Source organism: Magallana gigas, chromosome 9 (assembly GCF_963853765.1).
Source record: "Magallana gigas chromosome 9, xbMagGiga1.1, whole genome shotgun sequence".
In the NCBI taxonomy this organism is placed as follows: domain Eukaryota; kingdom Metazoa; phylum Mollusca; class Bivalvia; order Ostreida; family Ostreidae; genus Magallana; species Magallana gigas.
Window position 1 is genome coordinate 46073160 of NC_088861.1, and position 26313 is coordinate 46099472.

Genomic DNA, 26313 nt, shown 5'->3' on the forward strand with positions numbered 1-26313 from the left:
CTATCTTAAAGGACATTCCTCCCATATGTTTTCAATATGTCAGATAAATCAAGATAATTATTAGTATATTTTTACCTCTCCTGTATATTTTTTTTTATAAATGTCACCTTATCACCTTCATGTGTATTATCACATTTTTTTTTTTTTAAATAAAATAATATTGCATAAGTTTAATTGGTTATAATCTAAAAAAAATTGCTTTTTATGTGTCATTTTTTTTAAACCATCAAGACAACCTGTGGTAAAAATACATAGCCCACTGTAATTTTTCTGCAATAATTGCTATCTTTGTAACCCGCATGAATCATCAAAGAAAACATTTTATTGTTTATATTTATATCTTTCTTTTAACAAATTAAAAAATTGATTATATTAAGTATGAAAAATTCATTAAATTACTTTCACGTACATTAGTACGTTAGCTAAAAGAAACAGACAAATTGTCTCTTAATATCGTAATTTGAGTCTGACATCATCAGGATTATTTCGTGTAGTCTGTGATTTTTCTTAGGCAGCTGTAGGTTTCGACCAATCAATAAAATTGGGCATGTAGATTTAAGTCCTGTCAGTTTCAGAGCTATGAATTACTGTACAGTAAGTTTCCATAGAAAATAGAGGGAATCATACTCAGTAGATGTAAATATTTTGATATATTGATCCTGTAAATCAAACTTATCTGGACATCAATAATATTAAACAAAAACAAAGAACAATTAATATACAAAATGGATCAAAATAACTACTTATATAAGTGAGACTGTCATTTTAATCTTCATTACTATTTCATACATTGTATAAACAAAGCTGTCAAAAAACATCATTTCAAGACACTGACAAAACATAAAACTATCCTATCAGTGCTTCCGCTTCTTATGCTTTGTATCAGCAGACTTATTTTGAAAACCCATGTCAGGTTTGCGCTTTTTACTGTCTTTTTTAAAAACGTCAGCCTTGCTGATTGGTTGGATGATTCCTCCGAGCTTGGTGACGATTTTTGGTTTAACCAGTTCCTTCACAGCTGTCTCCGGGTTCCAGGTCTTTCCGATCGGAGCGCGGATAGCCTGCTCGTACTGCTCCACCGTCACGTACGGAAAAGGGAGATCATTGACCTACAAGGAACGATGTGCTCAAACTGATACTGACATTACTATACAAGACTGAAATACATTGTATATTCTAACTTATGACTATGTATTTTGTAGCTTAGTGAACGGCTATAACTATAACCGTGGGATCAAATTATGTTCTTTTTCTTGTATTGTTCAGGATATTTCCTTGACCTTGTTCATATAACCTTTGCTTAGGGTCATTGAGCATGTTTAATTACAAACTATCTAAAGTTTGTGCTCAGTTTTGTCTTCAAAAATTAAAAGGATAGAACATAAAAGTGATAAGCAAACCTGATGCCTTCCTGTAGAGACTAACCTGATGTTTACTGATGGCCTTGTCCTTTTTCTCACTGATGATCACGTTACCAAGGCGTTTGTCCTTGCGCGGGGGACCCTCCGGGGCTTTAATAATGAACCTGTTACCATGGAAACATAAACATAGTCATTTTATGAGAACAGATCTATTGATGGCTCTGAAAACAACAGGCTCAATAGAGAAACCATTTCCTGTTATAATGTCAAATCTAAATTCTCTTATTCTAATGAGTTTTCTATCAAAATTTTGGACAATTAATATGTGGTTTTTTCAAATGCTATCAACATTTACTCCAACAAGCAATGTTAACCTTCAATCTCGGTATATATCTTAACAAAAACTGACCAAATCAGGGTCAGGAGGAGAGTTTTAATTGTTTCACCAGATAATTTTTTATCCTGGAGTGGATGTACTGAGATATGAGAACAACCTGAAGGGTCCACTTCAGCCCCGGCTCAAACTATCACAAGTACCTGGTCTTTATCAGAGATACTTGATTCGTAGTACTTAACAGAAATCTTGGTAATATTATATGACTTTAAAAAATGTTGAAACTGTGACAAATTAGGAAACCTCCTATCATAATGATCAGCAGCTCTTCATGTACGACAATCATGTACATGTATAATTTTAGTTGGAGACTTTACAAAATGTTCACAACGCGTCTACCAACTGACTTTGCAAACAGAAGACCACAGTCTTATGAAATAATATTTTGTCGAAATTAACAATGAGTCATGAACTGCAATTCAAAAGAAACATCAAAATGATTGATGCAATTTTGATGAGAGTTCACCTACATGTATACCCTTAAAGTAAAATTTGTCAAATCAAAATTTTTATTTTTGCATGTTGTTCAATCAAGCAAAATTAATTGAGTCCATAAAATTGAACTTATAATTTTGGTCTGATATACATTGTGCAATCCAGATTATGTCTAGCCTGCATATTGGCTGAGATGTCAATTCTCCAATGCAGCTAATATTTAGTGGAGTCCATCTGCCATTTGTATAATGCAAGGGAGCTAAACCCGATTATTACTGGTATATGATGAACACTTTAATAATAAAGCCATTCTATTAAATAGCTCAATCAATTATCACTGGTTAGGGTACTTATATTGCTGATCTAGATATCATTCTGTAGATCACATTTATTTCAGTAGGTCCTAGTTATACACGTAAGAATGTTGTTTATAATAACTATTCCAAAAGAGATAATTTTAGGTACATTTACTACTGTACCAGATGTCTTACTGTAGATCACTTTTATTTCTGGGATCTTATTTGTTTGCTATATACTGTTATTTAATTTTTTTTCCAGAAAACATAATTTTAGGAATAGCTGATCATAACTATGTGAGTAACTTTCATAATTAAAGACTTCATATAAATTGGCAAGATGCTAGTTTCATTACATCATGCGTGAAAAAATGTTCACGCATATGGAAATGGATTAACAATGAAAGAAAATAAAGTTTTCTCCGATAGGGCCTATTTGTAACTACTTATATGCAGGTCAAAATGACATAGTTTGGTAAAATATGACATAACATCAATTGTTTTATTCACGTCATTTCATTATCTACCTGCTTAAACTTCGACAAAGTGTATCAATTTGCCCTGTCAGAGAGCAGTACCGCATTTATCATGAATGGGTCTTAGCAAAACAGCTGAGGCTCCTTCAAATAACTACTACAACACAGCACTTACTTCTTGCGTTTCTTCTTGGACACCTTCACACTCTCCCCTCCCCACGCCCCCCAGCCTGGCAGAAAAAGGTCAATGTCTGTCGGCTTGTCCCTATCCACGATTGCATTCTTCTCCTTCACAAATTCGTCGATGACATCATCGTCAGCGAAGGCCTGAGCGATGATAGAGCGCTGGGCCTCTTCTCCGTCAGACTCCTCCTCCTCCCCATCTCTGCCTGTGACCTCAGGGTTAGCAATGTCCGATATCTTTGTCTCCAGAGTGAAGAGTTTTTTGGGGTCCACAAACACTTCTTCTTTGGTATTTGGACTGTCCTCAGTAAATGAACCATTGTTTGTTATTTCAGTCTCTCTCTTTGCCATCATGGAAGATCTGCCAGAAATAGACTCTTCTTCTTCTTCATCTTCCTCCAAATCGTCAAGGGTTTTCTTCCTTTTCAATCCTTCACTGATTAAAGGAGCATCATTCATGTCCTCTGCCTTCTCTGCTTCATTATCCTGGTCTTCCATCTTCTTTTTCCCCCTTCGCCTTTTCTTTTTCTTCTTACTTTCAGAATCTCTCTTCACATCTTCCTCCATTTTCTTCCTGTCATCCGGAGCTTTATCTTCCAGCTTTTGGAAGATCTCATCAATGTTTTCTCCCACTTTTGGAGCTGCCTTTTTCGTTTTCTGTGTTTTATTTTTTTTATTTTGTGAGTTTTTGACACCTTCCCCCGAAGCTTTAACTAACTTTTCCTTTTCCTGCCTTTGATCTCCTTGCTTTTGAATGATTTTTTCCATTTCTTCCTCCACAAGATGAGCATGTACAGGTTTCTTTTGTCTCTTCTCTAGTTCCCTCCCCATCTTCATCAGCACATCTTCATCTTCATCAGACTCACTTTCACTTTCTTCCTCCTCTTTTCCTTCACTGTTCAGCACGACCTCAGGGCGAGAAAACTCAGACTTTGCCACTGGCTGTGCTGCCACCTTCATCCAGGGGTTGGAAGACAGGGAAGATAACTCTCTCTCTATCATTTCATCTTCTGAGTCCATCGCCTCTTCTTCATCATCTTCACTGTCGCTCACTGCGACGGACTTTTGTGTTAGTTGCCTACTTGTGTGCAGCATATCTTGGACTCTCTGCCTGGCCTGTTCAATCAGAAATCATTTCATTACTGGTATACATATCAATATCTTTGGGAAGGGATGTAAAGAAACACAAAGCTCAATTTGCATTTTTTTGTGTGAAAGAACATTTTGCATTTTGGTTTTAAAAAAAAGGAAAGATTAATTTTCATTGGTAAAATAATCTCTATGGACGAGGATGTTAAAAAAAAAAGCTTAAACAAAACATGATTTGCATGACATCCATGTACCATATCAGTCTTATTTGTACCAGGTGCATGTTTTTGCTCTTTTTTTTCAAAAGGTATGATTCCTCTGATCTTTAAACATTTTTGACAATATAAGCGGTTCTCTGCAATTAAATTGTTCAGCTACTGTGACTGCCTACCTGGTCGTCGTACTTGGCATACAGCATTTGTTTCTTGGAATATTTACTGCCTCCTCTGTGTTTCAAACTCATTCGCTCCTACAAAGGTATCAAAATACTGTCAGCAATATCTAATATTTATAACCTTGTAAAAGTTGCAGTTTGGAAAACTTATTTGATATCACAAGAATTAGATAACCAGAGTAAAACCGGTATCATTATACTTAATGCTAAAATGTTCCCACTAACAGCAATACACTATAGTATACACTATGGTATAGTATCTTATACAGTCATGTATATTCAAAGCTTTGAGATTAGGTAATGATGTTAAGAGTTCTCATTGAATACTGTAAAAGCACATATTTTCGTTGGGTTAAAATTTCGTTGTTTTTAAATCAAATAAAATTATGTTGGGATTTAATTTCGTCATAACGTAATCTCTAAAATGTATTTCACATCAACACTGTGTTTATGAATACTTGGGTTGAAAATACGTCATGGATATAGTTTCATTGATAAATACTGCCAATGAAAATAACAAAACTAGATCCTCAACGAATATTTCTTCTTCTACAGTATGATTAATGTAAACTGTGAAATACTAGAGATGAGGAATTAATATCCGTGTAAAATCACAAGAAGAACATCATGCAGACTTTTTCAAAATCTGGCTTTTATTTTTTGAACAGATGTAAACTCCATCTTTCTTTGCTTTGTTTATGCCATGTGAAAGCCCTCCCCTTATTTCACCCTTCCTAATTTCACTAGTTATCCATTGCGTGTAAGATCACCTCTATGCGCTGCCTCTCCACATCCTCCACTTTCTCCTGGTAGGCCGCTGGGTCGTTCTTCTCTAACTCCTCTAGAGCCTTCTTCTCATGTTTTAGCTTCTCTTTCTTTAACACCCGGTGATATCTGTCAACATTACAAAAACAAAATCCTGATATCTGTCAACATTATGAAAACAACAAGTGATATCTGTCCATATCATACAACAATATCCAGTAGTATCTGTCAACATCATGAAAACAACAAGTGATATCTGTCAACATCATGAAAACAACAAGTGATATCTGTCCATATCATACAACAATATTTAGTAGTATCTGTCAACATCATGAAAACAACGAGTGATATCTGTCAATATCATGAAAACAACGAGTGATATCTGTCAATATCATACACACTATCCAGTAGTATCCGTCAACATCATGAAAACAACAAGTGATATCTATCAATATCATACACAATATCCAGTAGTATCTGTCAACATCATGAAAACAACAAGTGATATCTGTCAATATCATACACAATATCCAGTAGTATCTGTCAACATCATGAAAACAACGAGTGATATCTGTCAATATCATACACAATATCCAGTAGTATCTGTCAACATCATGAAAACAACGAGTGATATCTGTCAATATCATACACAATATCCAGTAGTATCTGTCAACATCATAAAACATATATGTGATATCTGTCATCGTCATGAAAATAACAAGTGATATCTGTCAATATCAAACAATATCGAGTAATATCTATCAACATCATAAAAAATATCTTGTGATATCTGTCAACATCATTAAAACAACATCTGTTACCGGTAATATCTGTCAACATCATGAAAATGACACCAAGTGATATCTGTAAATATCATAAAAACAACCTCCTGTATGTGATATCTGTCAATTTTTTAAAATAATGAGCCAGAATACGTAAATACTTTGTGCTAAGATCAACTATGATGTGGCTATTTGTAGCAAACAATCATGATAAAATTCTAAAGAGTTGACCTACTTTTTGCTCTTGATTCTTTTCTGTCTTTTAGCCTTCGCTTCTTTGTATGACATCAGAGCTCGGAACTTCTGTAGTTCTGCTCGACGCTCTTTAGCCTGTGTGATACAATAAATTCAGTTAGCTCGAGAGTTACCGCAAGTTCTATTTGCATCATTTCATAAACTGTACATTCCTTATTTAACTCAATTACTTAATTCTGCAATGTTGCATTTCTGTATCAATTTCCAGTTGAGATGAGTACCAAACTTGTTGTAATGTCATATAACTCACAAGTCAAAACAATTATCAACTTGAGAGATTTCAAAATCTGCAATAAATGCTTGCCACAATTTTAAGCATATGTTAATGTGAAATTTTGCCTTCAACTAAGAATTCACTGTAGCTATTAAAAGATTTCAAATGACCTTGCAAGGTCATCACCAAGGTAATGACCTACCTCCTCTAGATCCATGGCTGCCAGTGCCCTCTCCTCTGCGGGGGTGAGCTCATTGTTCTCAGTGGGGAGAACATCACTATTCCCGCTCAATACGGCCGCGATCTCCAGCTCCAGGGGTGTGCGTGGCTGCCAACACAAGTTTGGAGGGTTATTAAACAGAAAATCAGTTTACGTAGAGAAGGGACTCCGACATAAGGTGGGAGGGTTATTAAATAGAAAATCAGTTTACATAGTGAAGAGACTCCGACACAAGGTGGGAGGGTTACTAAATAGAAAATCAGTTTATGTAGTGATGACGACTGATACTGAAGGCTTCACAGCCTCTAGATTCTATAGCTTGTCACTCACCTTTAGCTGTTTGAACTTCCCTGTTGTGTTCAGTAGGTGGACCTCAGATTTCTGGAGAGGAAACTGCAGCTGTTCTGCCTGTATAAAAAATACATCGGTCCAAGAATACAACCTTGATTACATGGTACAAGAGCTATATGTTGTATTCTCAAACTCAAACTGACAATGAAGGTATGTCCACAAAATGTGTTCTACTCTTTACTCAATATTATTTAAATTTATTTAAATATTTTTTATCAAAAATTTTTAAAATGCAAATTTTTCAGACCCTCAAATGTGTTTGATGCCTATTACTATGGTTACCTGTCTGTTGCTATTGACAACAGAGTCCCACTTAGAAACCTCCTTGCTTGTATTTTTGTATGCCACTTCTCTCTCAATCTGTAATTAATGAGATAGCCCAGTGATTATTTCGTTTCTACAAGCACATGACAACAAGATTTGTTCTTTTATGTTACATTAAGGTGGATCTCTACACCAAATAAGTGTAGGAGATTTTTGTTGCATGCATTTGTTACCAATACTAGGCACAGTATTCAACAATAATATACCTCAAAATACAATACACTATTTTCTAGAGAATTTTTAAAATATCAGTCTGGTTCCAGATAACCCCTTATTTATCAAATTTTTAAACATTTCTGTTTTAAAATTCTTATGAAAGTGAAATGTTATTAAGTTTAGAAATGAAAAACAAAAAAATCATGAATGAAGTTTGTATGATTTTTATTGGAATCCACATAAATATGAAACTAAAATATAAAAAAATTCTGTTAAGGCAAACTGCTGGACAAAATCCCACAAAAACCTGAAAATATAAACAATATTTGTTGGTGAATGGGATAAAGAAAAGAAATTGAATGAAATTGAAAAATTAAAGGAAATACTTAATTATTGCAAAAATCTTGGTATGAAAGATCCTGTTTAAGAGTTGTCTTTCTTTATTTTACATGGTCTCAAATATCTTGGGATCAGTTTTTTAATTAACAAAAATCACGAAGAAAAATTAAAAAAGGAACAAGTCTATGCTAAATATGTAGATATAAGATAAGTAGTGCTTATGATAATGTTTGAAGCTGAAAAATTATATTATTGATGAATGCATTATATATATTTAACTCTTCAGAACAAAATATTAGTAGTTAATTATATTATAAATTGCCTTTTACTTTTTTTATATACAATAGCAATTATAAACAACAACCATACGCATATTAATACATACATTAGATGTCCATAGTGATACACATGCATGTGTGGAAATGAAAAACATGCTCCTTTTCAGAATCCTGTCTTTCCCTCATTTTGCTTGCAAATCCGGGCTTCCACTGCTATTGCTACCTAGATGTATCTATTTAAATCAAAATACATTAGTTTAATGTCAAAGTTTCAGTGAAAGTCTTTTACTGCAATTTTTTTTTAATTTGGGAAGTTAGGATCAATTCAAGAGATCGTACTACGGTACTTTCGTTTTATATTCATCATACATATATAGTTTAAATGAAAATTTGACATCTGCTTACCTATATCGATAATCCGCCACATATGTATGATCGTCTGTTGCAGATGACATGACAAAAATGTATTGCCAATAGCAGCAGAGCAGGGAAACGGTATATTATTTAGAGTCCACGTTTTCCGTACAAAACAGCTGATAATCAATGTTAGTTAAAAGCTTTAATCAGGAAGAAAATTGACTTATTTTCTAAGCGTTTTGGTGATTTCAGTCCTATCTCGTCTCCTTAGTTAGAAGAGTTCAATTAAACGGTGTATAGCTATTTTGTACCACGACATAATGTTATCAATCCGGAACACAATGGCGTTTCGAACGGAAGTCAGACATGTTTGTGACGATGTAGCCTTCCACCTTAATAGGATTTATCTTTGGTTTAAACTGTACAGTTATATTTGTTCCTAGAATAATATGAGCTCTTAGAATGACCATTTTTAAGCTATGACTTGGTTTGACATATGTTGCAGATCTATTTATATCAGAATCTATTCCTTTACCTTTTCTTTTTGGTGCTTGGGTAGAGGGACTGACAGAACTTTCTGGTTCTGGACCCGGTTTAGCTGGTTCTTGAGAGAACCATGTTTGGCAGAGGTCTTCAGAGTCCCCACCAACTCATGTAGCTTCACCTTAGTGTCATCTGAGAAGAAAAACAGTAAGTAGTACTAAATGCATGCCGTAAATATTCACAAATGTAAGCAAATGCAAAGTCTTCATTAGTGCATAAAGTAAGCAAAATATTTGTTTTCCCTGGAAAAGTCTCTAGTGCATCACATCTTTTCTCTTAATTTTCAATCTGTTATACAATACATTACAATCACCTGTGGCCGCTGTGAAGTTGAACTCTGACACCTGATTGGTTGGCACTGTTCGCTGGCTTCTCTTGTTTCTGTATCAACAAAATGCAAAACAGAACGTGTAAAAAATACTTCCCCCATCAGTTTAAAATACAATGTAGTACATGAATTTAGATTTATAAATGAATTTATTTAAGTTCAATATTCAGTATGTAGTTAATAGTACATTCATGCAGACAAACAAAATAGTGATTTTTTTTGCTCTGAATACTTGCAAATGTTTATAATTATGTTTTGTTTTTGCACAAAACGCTGATGGTTCCTTTTCAATGTATAGTTTATGTTATAGTTACTCATGTTACTGACACACATCAATGTGTGATGTATAATATGTTATAGTAATTACTGTCACACGTCAATGTGTGATGTATAATTCATAGTTACTGACACATGTCAATTTGTGATGTATAATAAATGTTATAGTTACTGACACATGTCAAAGTAAGATGTATAATTTATAGTTACTGACACATGTCAAAGTAAGATGTATAATTTATAGTTACTGACACATGTCAAAGTAAGATGTATAATTTATAGTTACTGACACATGTCAAAGTAAGATGTAGAATTTATAGTTACTGACACTTTCTTTCCGCCAAGCCCAGAGATGGCATCCAACAACTTGGCATGTCTTTTGTCATCATCCTGTGAAAAAAGGCAACATTTAGACTGAAGAATGGTTCCAGTAGATTTTCATTGTCTAAGTGCACACATATAGTACACAAGATATATACAATGTCAGTAAATCAGGCATTAATAGCGAGCGCAGCTCGCCGGCGCAGCGAGCTCTACCGGCAAGGCGTGTGTGAATAGAAAATTCGGACTAGTTGCACATTCATTCAACGGATTTTTTTGGCGTCAGTAAATCGGACCAGTAATGCATCGTTTTAATCGTCCCAGTAGTTCCCTGTAATCATGGCAATTTTTATCACTTCACACTCTCACGAGAATCAGCAAGACAAATTTAGACAGTAAAAACAATAACGATGTAAGCGACATACAGTCAATGTTACCTCTAAAGTTCACCTCAGTACACTTTCAATCAAAAATAATCGTGTGACGTCACAAACGTTTACACATTGATCCGATATATTTTTTAGGAGTCAGTAAATTTTGACCAACAATTCATAGTACCAATGGTTTCCAACCTCACGTTCCAACATCACGTTCTCCCGAGAATCAAAGTAAAAACTTTGAAAAGCTTATAAGATGTGTAATTTTAAGAACATCATGCTTTTTAAGTAAATAAAGCAGTATACTTCGCATACTTTTATTTCTCAAGGGAATTTTAAAGAGTACGACGACACTTAACCAACGTCAGCTTTGACGTCACAATAAGCACTGATAAGGGGAAATTACTCTAATTGAAGTTATTGTAAATCTGCTGAAATGACCAAAATCCTCTCAAAATCTTGCAAAGGCTAAGATAAAGAACAGCTGACGAATAAGGACATTTCTTCAGATACAGGAAACAGTTGTAAATTGCACTTATTTGGATGAATGCTCACAAATATTTTATTCACTATAATTACGGTAATTTCCTGAAAAATTACGGTAATTTCCTGAAACGTAACGTTATACGTAGCAGCGCCTTTTTTTTTAAAGGGGGTGGGTGGGTGGATGGCAGCCTCATCCAAAAAATCTTTGCAAGCAAAAAGAAAAATAAATCATGAAAATTCTAATCCTTTAGCTCTTTAGGAGTTCAATGGTTTCTTTATTTTCACTTCCATTTATTACATGCGGGGGGGGGGGGGGGGGGGGGGGGGATTATACCATGTTCTTTTAACATGATAAGCAAATATTTTTAAGCATGTATAAATTGACAAAAATGAAAAAAAATTTAGCATGGGGGGAGCTCTATGATGAGTCAAGTTTTATATGTAAGTTTAAGAAAAAATGTCTACTGCAAAAAAAAGGGGGAAATCAATCAATCAATCATAATCACAATCACTTTAAAAGAGGAGATGCAGTGCAATGAATATTTATATATTAAAATCTTTATTACCGTATTTTCCCGACGATAAGTCGGTATTTTTTTTCTATGAAGCAGAGCACTCGACTTATCGTCCTGATCGACTTGTCTAAGGCTTGAGGTCAGTAAATTGTGGGGAAAAAAATTTTAAAATCTTGGTTTTAATCATCTTGAGCTGGCTGTGTTATTGAAAATTACGTTGTTGAATTCAATGTTCATCTTTAATTATTATCATTTTCACTCATCTGTTAACACTAGAATACATATTAATAACAGTTATTGAACAATGGTGCAAGTGTCTTTAATCAATTAAAAGTTTTACCGTTCCGTTTTTATAAACACATTGTCACATGATTCCATATATCACTATAGTGGGAAGATAATATTGCGCAGTAAAATTGAAACCAGACTTGGATGGAAAAACATATTGCAGTAGGTCCGGGGAATGTTTTGAAGTTTTATTATTTTAGTAGTAAAGAGTTGTTAGTGGAAAGTATAAATAAGAAATATTTCATGGTCAAAATCAATCTTAAAAAACGTAATCGGCAATTATCAACTCTATTGTTTATACGGTAGTCTTTACTGATCCCGGTTGTGTTAATAATCTTGCTAAGGCTGAAATCTATACGGCAATTTCACTCACTGTGTACATAAAGAGTACCGTTATAAGAGTGATTATAGTTCATTAATTAATTATTGTCCAATTCTTTGATTATTGTTAAATAAAAAATTTAGGAAACGTATGTATGTCGTATATCGTCATTATCAAGTTGTACAAAGGATCGATCTATTCTAACAGTGTCTCTTTAAAATAATAGCATGTAACTGTATTACTGGATACAAAGTAAACAAGTTTCATCAAATCATAGTAATTGCTAAGCTTTCTGCACTTGAGATCCCCCTTTGAAGTCCGACACGAGACAGGTGCATGCCTCTGACACCGGAAATTGTTAAACAAACATTGACCACGCGCCGAGTCAACAGGTGGCTGGTTACGTAATGGCGAATACACTGGCGATGGTCAGAGTGGGTGATTATTTTAATGCATGGGAATAAAATATTTCTGTCAAAGTAAGTTTAATTTTGCATAACACGCGATATCGGGAATTGTTTACAATGCAAGCGACTTTGTAGATGTTGTCAGTATTTGAAAATATGATTCATAAGTATAAAGAGTAATTGTTTAAATGTTAATCATTAATAATAATTGGTAGCAATATCGAGGACATCGTGGCATCATACACTGATAATGTTACTGCAGTTTTATACACCATTTTGAAGCGATAAGTTCGACGTGTCGTCTGAATCGACGTATCGTAGGATTTTGTTAAAATTTTGGCTAAAAATGAGCAATTCGACGAGTCGTCCGCATCGACGAGTCGTCGGGAAAATACGGTATTTAACAACATTGTATCTGAGATTAAACTATTGTTCTACATATAAATAAATAAATTATAACAAATCTTATAAACTATGAATAATGAAAATTTACTGAAAAATAGGTATGTTTTATTTTTTGGCATTCAAATTTCACGTTGTTAATTTTATTTTATTAATTTATTATAATTCATTGTTTGATCATATGCTGTGCTCGCCCCAACGGTCGCACCGTAAAACATATTAATTTGCAAATGGTTTGAAGTCGGTGTCATGCAAGTGATCTCCAAGGGATAGAAATATCAAACAAAAAGGGCGTATATGTGATGGTGTGTATAATGTAGATTTATATGTATAAATCTAAATATAAATATTAAATACCTCGTCCTCGCTGGCGCTAGGAGCATTTATAAGATCCTCCTCGTCCTCCATCATTTTCTGTGTGATCAGTTATGAGCAGATGAATCAGTCAACAGTGTTACAGCTCGTTAGACTTCAAAAGTCACGGGTAACTATACAACCAGGAAATTAAAGTCTCCAAGCTAATTTATTAAAACTGATACATTTGACAGCAGAAATACCAGAATAAACAGAAAGACGACTTTTTTTTTTTATTTACGTCCAAACCATGTGGCGGAAATTGAAAATAAATTGAAGAACAAACCCGACTATAACAAACCATTTAGAGGAGTCTCTTATAACGGGATTTAAACGAAAAATGAATGAAACATACTCACATTTTTAAAATTGATAGATACTTTATAAAATATTATTGAAGACAATTTATGATTTTTTCGCATAAGAAATAATAATAATCGGGTTCGAAATGCTGATTTCAGCATGGTGCGTGCAAACCAAAAGAACTGACGAAATAAAAATGTAATCTAGTTTATAGAACAAGGGAGTCTCTTTTTTGGGAGAAATGAAAGCTGCATAATCAACATGGATGATATAGAAGATATAATGCGAATGGATAAAGAAAAGCTGGCAGCGCCAATAAAAACTATTGAGGTACAATCTTATATCTGTTATGATAGTTTGGGGGGAACTTATCTTGGCACTAGCCTATAACACGTATAACAACTGCATATAGGACAATATATTTAAAAACCGATTCAGTGATATGGCATGTGTTTGTAATGTTTTGTCTTTACTTGCTGGTAGCAAGTTCTTGATGGCAGCTGGTCTGTCTAAATTAATACCATAAAATTTATCTTAAAATTTACTACTAATATCATCTCTTTACTTTCCTCTGATATTCTTTTAAACACCATTATCAGCCTGGTAAATTGAAGTGGTGCTGTTTGTTTACATGTTAAAATGGTGACTCTCGATCTCAATGTAAATTTAACAAACTTTTGATTTCCGAGGACGGTAGCTTGTTCTGGAGAGTGTCTGAGACAATTAAAGAGACGATATCAGTAGAAAATTCCATGAAGAATTTAATGGTACTAATTGTTTTCACAGAATTTGCGTATAAATAAGGTTAATCAGTCCAAAAGCGCAGATTTGCATGCAAAATATTTAAAAGTTTTCAATGGGTGGCACTGTCTGTAGCTCCCAGGTCGTCCATCCAAATTTTTGCAGACCTGGTGCTACCATTAGTCCATACAGGTGCCAGTTTTTATATTACAGGCCTGTATTATAAAACATAATATACTCCGCCCCAAATTATTTATGCAGAACATTTTTTCTTCAATTATTTCATTTATTTGATATCTATAAATACCTCAGGGTTCAAATGATGTTCATTAAATAATATGGAAAATTATAAGATTTCTATTTTGAAACGTGACTCCTTCTTACATGTCAGGTTTCAAAACTGTCAGTGATGATGCTTAAAAATAATAAGTCTACAGCAATTTGCATTGCAAAGTACATAAAAGAACCCCAGATAATAACATTAAACAATTGTGCGAGTAGTCCCATTAGTGCCTCTGAATAGAGACAAGACGTCAACATTTCCTATCGTAAATTTCTGTATGAAATCTGTTTCAGTTCCTGTGCTTTGCAAATTTGATTTGAAACGCGATATATTTTGATATTAATATAATGTACCTGTTTGTACCAGATTATATAATCAAACTTAGATGTTAATACATATCCATGATATCTTAAAGTGAGGAATAGGACTGGGACGAGACACTGTTTTCTGTATCGATAATTATTACATTGCATCATTTTGTCATGATTTCTGAAATATCACAATATTTTTGTTTTTTATAATAAAGTTCATTTTCATGATTTTAATTGGTCTGTTATTGCCCTTCTTTCATAAAATATCAATTTATAAAAATAATATTTGATCAATGTGCACAGGAGAAATGGAAATTGCTGCCAGCTTTTCTGAAGGTGAAAGGACTCGTCAAGCAGCACATTGACTCCTTCAATTTCTTTATCAACGTAGAGGTATGGTTTAAAACTCTAAAGTTTGTCTTATTGCCATGTTGCTTTTAAGGGGGACAACTCTTGAAATGAATTGAAAAATTATCTCCCTTGAACGCAGTGATGTGGAGTAGTAATAATGTTTTTGTTGATGAATGTTTGTTGTTCTGATTTATTGAGTGATTTTTTATCATTTAATGCATGTTGTAATATTTCTGCAATAAGTTTTTAAACATTTTTGTACTCAACAGATTAAAAATATCATGAAAGCTAACGACAAGATCCTCAGTGATGCAGACCCTAACTTTTATATGAAGTAAGTTGGATAATTAGTACAAAAACTCTGATAAATGTTTGTATATATATTTCACCTTGTAAACTTTCAATTAGTTGCATTCATAATTTTAGAAATGCAGTTGCATCTATCAAAAGTTGAAAATGTTTTAAAAGTTAAATTAACATATTAAGTAAAAAAAAATTTTGAGTAAACACTGGTAAACATGGCGTTGTGAAGTGTTATACTCATCTACAATATTTACTGTGATAAAATTGTGTTTTTGCTTGTAGATATTTGAACATCTATGTTGGAATGCCCGATGTAGAGGAAGGGTTTAATATAACGAAGCCTATCTCTCCTCATGAAGTAAGTCTCTTGCTCTGTAACCATTGTTGATGATAACGTCGTAAAATCATACCCAGATTGTTAATTTTTCTTTGCATTATTTATCATATTTCTCTTTGTATCCAGTCTAGTATTTCACCACCCATTTTATGTACCGTATGTTTTCTGACATTGCATTAAATGAATACCTTCATTTCAAATTTGTAAGTTAAAAAAACAAATTAAATTAAACATATGCCATTTTGAGCTGATCAATTGCTTATGAGGAGGAATAGAAATTGAATTAAGTTTTTTATAACAGTATGTAAAACAAGCCTTTTGTGTTTCCTTATTGAAAATCTTTTAAGTTGATGTTCAGTATCAAGAGCCCAGCGTTCTGTATATTTCAGTGTCGTTTACGAGACATGACCTACTCAGCACCTATTACCGTGGATATTGAGTACACTCGCGGAAACCAGAGAATCGTCCGCAATAATCTGCCAATTGGAAGGTTGTATAAATCAAACAGAAATATCCAGTGTAATATATGATGAACAGAAGTTTAAGAATTTTTATTTTGCATATGCTCTGTCTTTACATTTAAACATATAAGGGGTAATTTTAATCAAATGAAATTAACATACTCTAAAATACAAATTGAAAAATATAATACAAGGAAATTCTTTTCAAAGTACAATTATTGTTCACTGAAATGAATAAACTAACTAAAACAAATGAAATGATATGTGTATCACAATGATAAGAATTATCTTGTTGTTCTAAGGTTTAGTTTTGTCAAATACCGTACTACTTTCTTGAAATTTTACAAACACAGTGACACCCCTTCCCCCTCCGAAACAATTAAAAACAAAACAAAGATATCGTCACGCTGAAATGAATTTGTACACATGTATAACTATATATAACTATATTACTTGTATAATGTGCTCAAAGAAACAGCGTCGGAGAATCTTTTTTTAGGATGCCCATCATGTTACGCAGCTCAAACTGTGTCCTGAATGGGAAAAGTCCAGCGGAAATGGCGAAACTAAATGAATGTCCCATGGACCCAGGGGGTTACTTCATCACCCGGGGGACAGAAAAAGTCATCCTTATCCAGGAGCAGCTATCTAAAAATAGAATGATAGTGGACACAGATACCGGACGGAACCGCTCTATAGAGTGCTCTGTAACTAGGTCAGTGTTTGATCCATAGCATTAACCAAAACTGGGTTAGTGAAGCTAGCTTATTTGTAGAATTTTCTCTTTATAGATCAATGTCTGTCCAATTTGCATAGCAGACTAGTCTAGGTCAATAATTTTTGGGAAAAAGTAGTCTGATTTTAGTAATTTCAAATATAAAAACTTTTTATCTTGTATACAATCTCCCCTAAAAAAAATTGGAATACTGATCATGCTGATAAAAATCCTTTTTCAATAAAAATATGTTTTTAGCTCACCTGAGTTGAAAGCTCCAGTGAGCTTTTCTGATCACTTTTTGTCCGGCGTCTATCTGTCCATCCATCTTTCTGTCTGTAAACTTTTTACATTTTCGAATTCTTCTCCTAAACCACTGGGCAAATTTCAACCAAACTTGGCACAAAGTATCATTTGGTACAGGGAAGTCAAGTTTATTAAAACAAAGGGCCACGCCCTATTTTAAGGGGAAATAATTAGGATTTATTGAAAATTTTGGAGTTATTTTTCAAAAATCTTCTTCTCAAAAACCATTCGGTTAAAAAAGCTGAAACTTGTGTGGAAGCATTCTCAGGTAGTGTAGATTCAAATATCATGATAAAATCAGGGTCCTTGGGGGTAAAGTGGGGCCACAATGGGGGGGGGGGTTGAATTGTCACAAAGAAATATATTGAGTTAATCTTTAAAAATCTTCTAGTCAAATACCATTCTGCCAGAAAAACTGAAACTAACGTGGAAGCATCCTCAGATAGTGTAGATTCAATTTTTTTCAAATCATGGTCCCCGGGGGGTAAGGTCGGCCACAATAGGAGGTCAAAGTTTTACATAGGAATATAAGGAGAAATTTTATTTTAAATCTTCTACTCAGAACATGACTGGTCAGAAAAGCTGTAATTTATGTGAAATATCATCAGGTAGTATAGATTCAAGTTTGGTCAAATTATGATCCTCGGGTGTAGGGTAGGGGCACAATGGGGAGGGGTTAAATCTCTTTAAAGAAATATATTGAGAAAAATCTTTTTCTAAAAAAACACATTTCAGAACTTAGAAAAGGTGCAACATTAGTGAAAGCAACCTTAGATAGTGTAGCTCCAAATTCATCAAAATCATATTTTCAGGAGTAGGGTGGAGCCACATTGGGGGGGGGGGGTCCAATTTTACAAAGGAAAACATTTTAAATTCACCAAGACTCAAATGTTTTAATATATGGTTTTACTTATATGCGAGCATTTTGACATGCATATATATTGTTGATTCTGAAAAATTGTTTAGACTTTAGCCCCTGGACAATTCTTGGGCTTTACAAGTTTGATGTAGGGTTATATCCCATCTGATTTAGATCTTCTTGAAAACTGTAATGCTCAATATGTAAAATGACTATACTGTGACAAAAAGGGATCAATGATTAACAGAATATCCAGGGAAAATACAGGATCTGTTAGACCACATTGTTCATATTTTTTTTTGTATATGACTCGTAAAGTTGAATTTTTAAGGTCTATTGTTGCTCAGGTGAGCAATGTGGCCCATGGGCCTCTTGTTTTCTTCACCGCTACATGTTTTAATCTGGTATAAAATATACATTATAAGTATCATGTCTATGAATGAATTTTGGTGTTACAGTTCCACTCATGAACGCAAGAGTAAAACGTACGTCTCTACAAAACACGAGAAATTCTATCTAAGGCACAACACGTTCACCGAGGTAAGAAGTTAAGCTGGTTGTCGATCCTGTCGGTGATGTCCTTAATTTGGATGCTTGTTTGAGATTTGATATGATTCAGAGTCATATAGTGTCCAGTTTACACACTGACTTAATTTTTTATTTTTTAATCATTGAAATTATATTTACTTTCAATTGATTATCTTTCTGGGATTGAAAAGTCAAAATGCATCCTATTTTTTTTTAGTAAAGACACTAATTTCCAAGCTACATGTACATTTACATGATTGTATATATTGCAAGGATTATGAAGTCTGCATGCTTGTTTTTTGTATGTTTGGTGTGTTGGGGTTTTTTTTGGTTGAAAACTTTATTCCCTTTATTAAAAACATTTCTATGTTGATGGTTTTCAAAGAGATTAAATATTTTACAGTAAATGTCTTTTGTAACAACACCCCTGTATTGAATGTTTTTCAGGAGTTTGATTTATTTGTTTATTTTTAGGACATTCCTGTAGCGATAGCCTTCAAGGCGATGGGGATGGAGTGTGACCAGGAGATTGTCCAGATGATTGGGAGTGAGGAGGAGATCCTGACATCCGTGGCACCCTGTCTGGAGGAGTGTCACCGCGCTCAGGTGTTCACTCAGCTACAGGTAAGATCCAGGTAACAGTGACAGGTGAGATCCAGGTAACAGCTACAGGTGAGATTTAGGTAACAGTGACAGGTGAGATTTAGGTAACAGCTACAGGTGAGATTTAGGTAACAGCTACAGGTGAGATTTAGGTAACAATGACAGGTGAGATTTAGGTAACAGTGACAGGTGAGATTTAGGTAACAGTGAAAGGTGAGATTTAGGTAACAGTGAAAGGTGAGATTTAGGTAACAATGACAGGTGAGATTTAGGTAACAGTGACAGGTGAGATTTAGGTAACAGCTACAGGTGAGATCAAGGTAACAGTGAAAGGTGAGATCAAGGTAACAGTGAAAGGTGAGATTTAGGTACTAGTGACAAGTGAGATCCAGGTAACAGCTACAGGTGAGATCCAGGTAACAGCTACAGGTGAGATCCAGGTAACAGCTACAGGTGAGATCCAGGTAACAGCTACAAGTGAGATCCAGGTTACAGCTACAGTATATATGAGATCCATGTAAAAGTTATAAAAAGTTTAAACTTATAGATTAAATGACACACTGTTTTTCAGGCTCTGAAGTACATTGGACAGAGAGTAAGGCAGAGACGGGTATGGGGAGGATCCAAGAAAACCAAAGTGGATGAAGCCAGAGAGGCTCTGCATGACATTGTCCTGGCACATGTACCAGTGAGTAGATAAGTCTAGAGGAGTCCTGTATGGCCTCAATCAATAGCAAATGTACTCCTTTAGTGACTACATGTCCTATAGCTAGCATGTACATAGTTTTATATATGTGTGTTGAGATTTTAAATCTATGTCGGTACATGCATATAAATAAGAACAATGACTTGCCTTCCATTATAAACTATGCTTATGTGCTGGCGTAAACTGAAACATAGACTGGTTCCCATCACACATTCTCGTGAGAAAACAAAAAAGAGTTCCACAATTATGCCCACATGTACACCATTATAAGCCAGAAATTAGTGTCAAATTAAGTCGGAGTTCATAAACATTATTCCACAGCTTATATTGATCACGAGGTACAACATGTTACTTAAAGATTTCTCTGCCTTGTAAACAGGTTGTAGAGTGGAACTTTAAGCTGAAGGCTGCATACCTTGCACTGATGGTCCGAAGGGTCATCCTGGCGAAAGGTGAACAGGTCAAAGGTGACGACAGAGATTACTATGGCAACAAGAGGCTGGAGTTGGCCGGACAGCTCCTCTCGCTGCTGTTTGAAGATCTCTTCAAGAAATTTAACTCAGAGGTGAAGACAAATAAAATATATTCTGTTTCAAATTTATGATACATAGATTGTACATGTACCGGTATGTATGAATTGTATAGATGTTTTTGTCTGACTCCTTACAATCATCCAACTCTTTCCATCTTGTTTGAATACATATTGGTTTATTTATGTAAATATACAATTATCTTAATGCCCTGTGAGTGCCCCTATTAATTGGTTAATAAATTGAATTTAATGGAAATGAATCGAAACGTTGTACAATATTGTACTCCTACTTAGTCAGTTTGGTAATGCTTTGAATACATCTCTGTAGGTCATGATGTTAGTTTCTAACTCTTTCCTCCTCTATGTTTTGATGTTAATTATCAGTGTAGTAGACTTTATTCCATACATTTCATCTTGTTGTTCTGTTATGACCAGCTGAAGAGGATAGCAGACATGACGATCCCCAAACCCCGAGTGGCTCAGTTTGACATCATCAAACACATGCGACAGGACCAGATCACTAACGGCCTGGTCAATGCCATTTCTACAGTGAGTCACTAATAAAGATAGAGATGTATTAATGTTAACACTATCTCTACTGTAAGTGTCAATCATTGTTGGGAGAAGTATTGTTGACCCAATCTCTACAGTTGGCTGCGATGAGAGTAATGTCAATACTAATGTCACCACCATCTCCACTGTCAGTGTCAGTGAAGCCAGGAACTTAATAAGATCAATGCCATCTCCACAGTAAGTGTGAATCAAGTCACATACTTAGTAATGTCAATGCCATTTCGACAGTAAGTGATTATTTAGGATCAGTGACATCTCTACACTAATTCACTTAAAGTAAACTGAATGAATGTTTATGCCATCTCTGCAGTGATCAATTTAGTCAGGGAGGCAGTAATGTTATAACTTTAATCTACAGTAAGTGGTTGTGGTGAGTCACTAAAAGAATGGTAAAGTGGTTGATTTCATAAAGTTATTATTACTTTTACTTTTAGGAAGTAATAACACCTTGCTAACACTTGTAATTGATTAACGATTATTGATTAACCTCATTGCTTTGTTTTATGACCTAGTCATAGTATTATATTACGGTATTGAATGTTATACACCATGTAAAGGTACATATGCTGTGCTAAATGACTACAGTATATGCAATGTTTAAGCTATGTACATTGCTTTGCTAATTCTGTTGTAGGGGAACTGGTCCATCAAGAGATTCAAGATGGAGAGAGCTGGAGTGACTCAGGTGCTGTCTCGTCTCTCCTTTATCTCGGCCCTGGGGATGATGACTCGCATATCCAGCCAGGTTAGTATGGCTCATCTCATCTCAGCATTAGATAGTAAGAGTATCCCATGTTATCTTGGTTCCATCTTGATGCAGTTGTTGATATTGATCTATTTTTATGTGACAGTTTGAGAAGACAAGGAAAGTGAGTGGTCCCAGGTCTCTACAACCGTCACAGTGGGGGATGCTGTGTCCCTCAGATACACCAGAAGGGGAGGTAACTGCGTTTTAGTATTGTTTTCGGATTTCAATCAGTAAGAAATCAACTGATCATTAACAGTAGACAGTATTAAACATTTTTAATGAAAAATAAGGTAAATGCAAATATTTTGAGGCATCTTTGAATTGGTCTTATTCTGATTCATATATGAAATATGAAATTTCTAACATTAAAGAAATCGGAGCAACATAATTGAAATTGCCTTAAATCAATATTGTAAATATTTCAGGAAAAAGTTCTGACATGTATATTTTACAGCGAATTACAGAATACCGGTAGAGTTTTCAATAGCTTGTTGGATTGCTCAATAGGGTATTCAATTTGGTCAGCAAGGTATCACATTAGGTTTAAATCTAGGTCATGTGATTATTCAGGTATGACAGCGATAAAGTGAGTTAATCTAGTAAACATTAAACAGGGTAGTCTCTAAGACCCGGGAGGCGGGGAATTTCCCCGCCAATAATGCCTTAATTACCCGGCTATTATTGCATTTCAAACACAATGTAGCTATAGGCAAGACCCCCAGACACCCTGCTACTTTTTCATTTCCTCCTTCTACTTCAATTTTTAGAGACAACCCTGCATTTGCACAATTGGGCCTTTTTTGTTTCTCCCTGTTGTCCTACATTACTGCTATAAAAGTCTGAACTAATTAGCAGTCACAGCACAAAAATACTCTTAGTGCTAGCGCTGTATGTTGCACCAGGAATTGGGGAACCAAAATGTCTAATGATTTTTTGCAGGAAAAAAATATCTCCGTAATTCTTAAAGTTATGCTTTTCTCTTTTGTTTGTTTCTTCAGAAATGTCTTTTGAATTACATTTTTTGAAAAAACAAAATTCAAATTACTCCAAGCAGAATTGATGCTCTATAGAATCCAGTGCTGTTCAGGTGAACATCCTTTTTAAAGGTCTATAAATAGAATAGCTAACAATAGGAGAGAGTGTTCTAGAGGTTTACTTTGTGCCAAATGAATTGGTTGAGTGCAAAATAACAATCTACACTTGGGTAACCACAGGACCTAGATTTAAACCTGATGTGATACCTTGCTGACCAAATTGAATACCCTATTGAGCAATCCAACAAGCTATTGAAAACTCTACCGGTATTCTGTAATTCGCTGTAGTACTCTGAGAATGATAGGTTATCTGTTAGTCAGATAATATTTTTATTTTTACAATTCATATTCAACATCATATAAAATTAATTGAATTTATTGTGTACTGGTGATCATAGTGTGTTGCTTGGCAGTTCATTGTTTAGCTAATAAGAGATTTGATTGGTTGACTGAGCTGATTTGATTGATTGACTTTCTAGGCATGTGGATTGGTTAAAAACCTGGCTCTGATGACTCACATCACCACAGACATGGAGGAGGACCCCATCATCCGCCTGGCCTTCAATCTGGGGGTGGAAGACATCCAGCTGCTCAGTGGGGAGGAGATGACCAGCTCCAGGGTCTATCTGGTCTTCCTTAATGGTAAGTAAGGGGGCTTCAAAAGGTTGCTATTTTTTAACACTATTCAAAATTTTCTAAGGATACAATACATGCATGTTAGCTAAATGAATTTAAGTTTATTCAGTTAAAATTCTGGCCAAGATTAAAACTAAGACAAAGTATAATTACCAGTAAAGGAATTATTCTGCCGTTTGGGGTTTGGTATTGTAATTGCACCTATTCACAATTGGACAGGTAACATTTTGGGGGTGATCCGTGACCACAAGAAACTTGTACGGACTTTCCGGTTGATGCGACGGTCGGGGTACATCAGTGAGTTTGTGTCTGTGTGCACCAACCACACCCACAAATGTGTCTACATCTCTACAGACGGAGGAAGATTGTGTAGGTAAGTTACCCAGGTGTGTATACATCTCTACAGACAGGAAGATTATGTAGGTAACTAAGTTACACAGGTGTTTCTATATCTCCACTGATGGAGGAAGATAATGTAGGTAAGTTACACAGGTGTGTCTACATCTCCACAGACGGAGGAAGATTGTGTAGGTAAGTTACACAGGTGTGTATACATCTCAACTGATGAAGGAAGATTGTGTAGGTAAGTTACACAGGTGTGTCTACATCTCTACAGACAGAGGAAGATTGTGTAGGTAAGTTACACAGGTGTGTCTACATCTCAAATGATGAAGGAAGATTGTGTAGGCACATGTAAGTTACACAGGTGTGTCTACATCTCCAATGATGGAGGAAGATTGTGCAGGTAAGTTACACAGGTGTGTGAAGTATGTAGACAAAGCTTTCAAATTAGTGAACAAGTGTCAAAGCAAGTCAGATCAAGTTTTCTAAAGCTGCTAATTTTTTATGGATATTTACATTAATATGTTCATTCATTCTTTGAAATTTGTTTGAAAGAGACAGACATAATATATTAGCTCACAATAAGTGATTTTTATTAAATATGTCAAACACAAGATATGTTTGCATTGAATTTCTTTTCTTTAAAGAAGAATGAATGGTGGTTATCATTAAATGTTTTAAATACTAATTGAATTTATTTATTCACTATCTATTGAGAGTAGAATGAAATCATGATCAATTAAAATACAATTTACAATATTTTGTAGGCCTTATATCATTGTACAGAAGGGACAGCCTCTTGTTAAACAGAGACACATAGAGGAGCTGACTCAGGGGTTCAGGTGAGGCTGGATTTTCATAGGACATTTAATTTGTGCTTGATTAGGTACATGTTTATCAAGACTAATGTAGTACTGAGTTATATGTACTGCTAGTGTAATAGACTAATGTAGGACTGAGTTATATGTACTGCTAGTGTAAAAAAAGAGGAGGAAGTCCACAACTAGGCTCCAACTCGGGACCCCTCAGTTTAAAAACCAACGCTCTACCGACTAGTGCTGAAACGAATGTTTTGAATATTCGCGAATGAATAGTAAATTTCTAATATTCGTGTCATTTCGTTACGATGGAAAAGAAGTTAGATTTGGGAGCATTTTAGTCTAAATGAAAGTAAAGACAAAGCCATTTGCAAACTCTGATCTATGACTGCCATACTTGTTTACATTGAAAGTAAAAGCACGTACGGTTTACATTGTACAGAGACAAACATTCTGGATTTTTCGATTCATATTAGGTGATGAAGAAATATTTTGCTAAAATGTTTGAACAAGTGCGAGTGTTAATTAAGATTGAAAGGTACATTGTAAGATTTTTTAAAAAGATGTACGATATAATTTGTTCTTTAATTTTAAATATTCAGGACATTTTCCGGAATTAAGGTTGTTATTGGGTTTTTTAAATACTATGATATCGAACATGGCGGAAATATTTGGACTGACTCACGAAGTTATCAATCGGTCTCATACAGGAGTCAGGGCTGCAGTATTTTATTAAAAGATTGAAGTAAAAAAAACTTTTGATTGTAGTTGATGGAGAATAATGAAAAATTATATAATATAAACATTATTTGCATACAAAGTAAATGCATGTACCTATAATTCTATGGATACTCATAATGTCAACTTCAAACTGACTTGTTTAAGCAGTTTACACATACAATCACACAGTAATATAAACTATCAAACATACTTAATACCTCGTAGATGACGTCTACGAATATTCGAATACGAATCAAATAACACGAACGAATATTCGAATATTGATTTATGGTATTCGTTTCAGCACTACTACCGACTGAGCTAAAGGGTTAACCCACTAGCTAGTGCTAGTAGGAGCATGGCAGTACTGAGCCTTTACTGTGGTTTCATTAATATTCAAGGGTATCAATTTTCGTGGATAAAGTGAAAATCACAGTTTCAAGGATACGTAAATTCGTGGCCAATGACCCTATCAATACAAAATGTTAATAGAAATTGCACTTCAATGAACACTTTATTTTGTGGATCAACTTAATAACAAAATCCATGAAAATTGGTATTCAACGAATATTTATGAAACCACAGTATATACACACTATTACACTAGGAAGGATTTAGATTTGATTATCATCATAATGATATACTTTGCATAAAGAACTATTTTGATTTCATCAAAAATGGGTTCAGCAATGATTTTTTGGGTATTGAAGTACTGGTACGTGCATGACGTGACTTTTGATGTTATTGAGATGACCTTTGTCCACATATTTATATATTGTCAAACAGTAAATTTTAAATTCAGGATTCACAGGATG

General features: G+C 34.5%; 2 protein-coding genes and 1 long non-coding RNA gene across 4 annotated transcripts in view; 1 reads left to right on the forward strand and 2 right to left on the reverse strand.

Annotated features, from left to right (window-relative positions):
- Nucleotides 1-302: 302 nt before the first annotated feature.
- LOC136271156 (U3 small nucleolar RNA-associated protein 14 homolog A-like) lies at nt 303-13545 on the reverse strand. Its single transcript, XM_066070538.1, has 13 exons — nt 13292-13545; nt 10145-10206; nt 9526-9593; nt 9205-9344; nt 7498-7575; nt 7195-7272; nt 6847-6972; nt 6411-6505; nt 5399-5522; nt 4626-4703; nt 3138-4261; nt 1426-1525; nt 303-1109 (listed from the first exon to the last, which is right to left on the reverse strand). Exons 1-13 carry the CDS (start codon nt 13343-13345, stop codon nt 855-857), a joined length of 2382 nt encoding a protein of 793 aa, XP_065926610.1. The 5' UTR covers nt 13346-13545; the 3' UTR covers nt 303-854.
- LOC136271157 (uncharacterized) lies at nt 7904-9070 on the reverse strand. The gene is made up of 3 exons (XR_010709005.1): nt 8718-9070; nt 8420-8545; nt 7904-8002 (listed from the first exon to the last, which is right to left on the reverse strand). It is a non-coding gene; the product is annotated as an uncharacterized lncRNA (long non-coding RNA).
- A 186-nt stretch (nt 13546-13731) lies between the features above and the next one.
- LOC117691618 (DNA-directed RNA polymerase III subunit RPC2-like) overlaps nt 13732-26313 on the forward strand; it is a 73142-nt gene continuing 60560 nt past the window's right edge. Inside the window, exons 1-16 of one of the 2 annotated variants that reach the window (XM_066070882.1) lie at nt 13732-13921; nt 15230-15319; nt 15547-15611; nt 15863-15938; nt 16307-16407; nt 16878-17093; nt 18717-18798; nt 19261-19410; nt 19961-20077; nt 20475-20660; nt 21063-21176; nt 21835-21945; nt 22052-22141; nt 23462-23624; nt 23838-23991; nt 24728-24802. In XM_066070882.1, the coding sequence (XP_065926954.1) occupies nt 13853-13921; nt 15230-15319; nt 15547-15611; nt 15863-15938; nt 16307-16407; nt 16878-17093; nt 18717-18798; nt 19261-19410; nt 19961-20077; nt 20475-20660; nt 21063-21176; nt 21835-21945; nt 22052-22141; nt 23462-23624; nt 23838-23991; nt 24728-24802 (1859 nt within the window). In that variant the 5' untranslated portion in view covers nt 13732-13852. The remainder of the gene's footprint in view (nt 13922-15229; nt 15320-15546; nt 15612-15862; nt 15939-16306; nt 16408-16877; nt 17094-18716; nt 18799-19260; nt 19411-19960; nt 20078-20474; nt 20661-21062; nt 21177-21834; nt 21946-22051; nt 22142-23461; nt 23625-23837; nt 23992-24727; nt 24803-26313) is intronic. The other variant, XM_066070881.1, reaches the window with a different exon arrangement.

What these genes read in the sequence shown, in the direction of transcription:
- LOC136271156 (XM_066070538.1), bottom strand. Translation starts at nt 13,345, where the DNA reads ATGATGGAGGACGAGGAGGATCTTATAAATGCTCCTAGCGCCAGCGAG. An exon ending in ATGCCAAGTACGACGACCAG is followed by an intron (nt 4,262 to 4,625) that starts GTAGGCAGTCAC and finishes CTGATTGAACAG; the next exon opens with GCCAGGCAGAGAGTCCAAGA. An exon ending in TCCAAGAAGAAACGCAAGAA is followed by an intron (nt 1,526 to 3,137) that starts GTAAGTGCTGTG and finishes CCATGGTAACAG; the next exon opens with GTTCATTATTAAAGCCCCGG.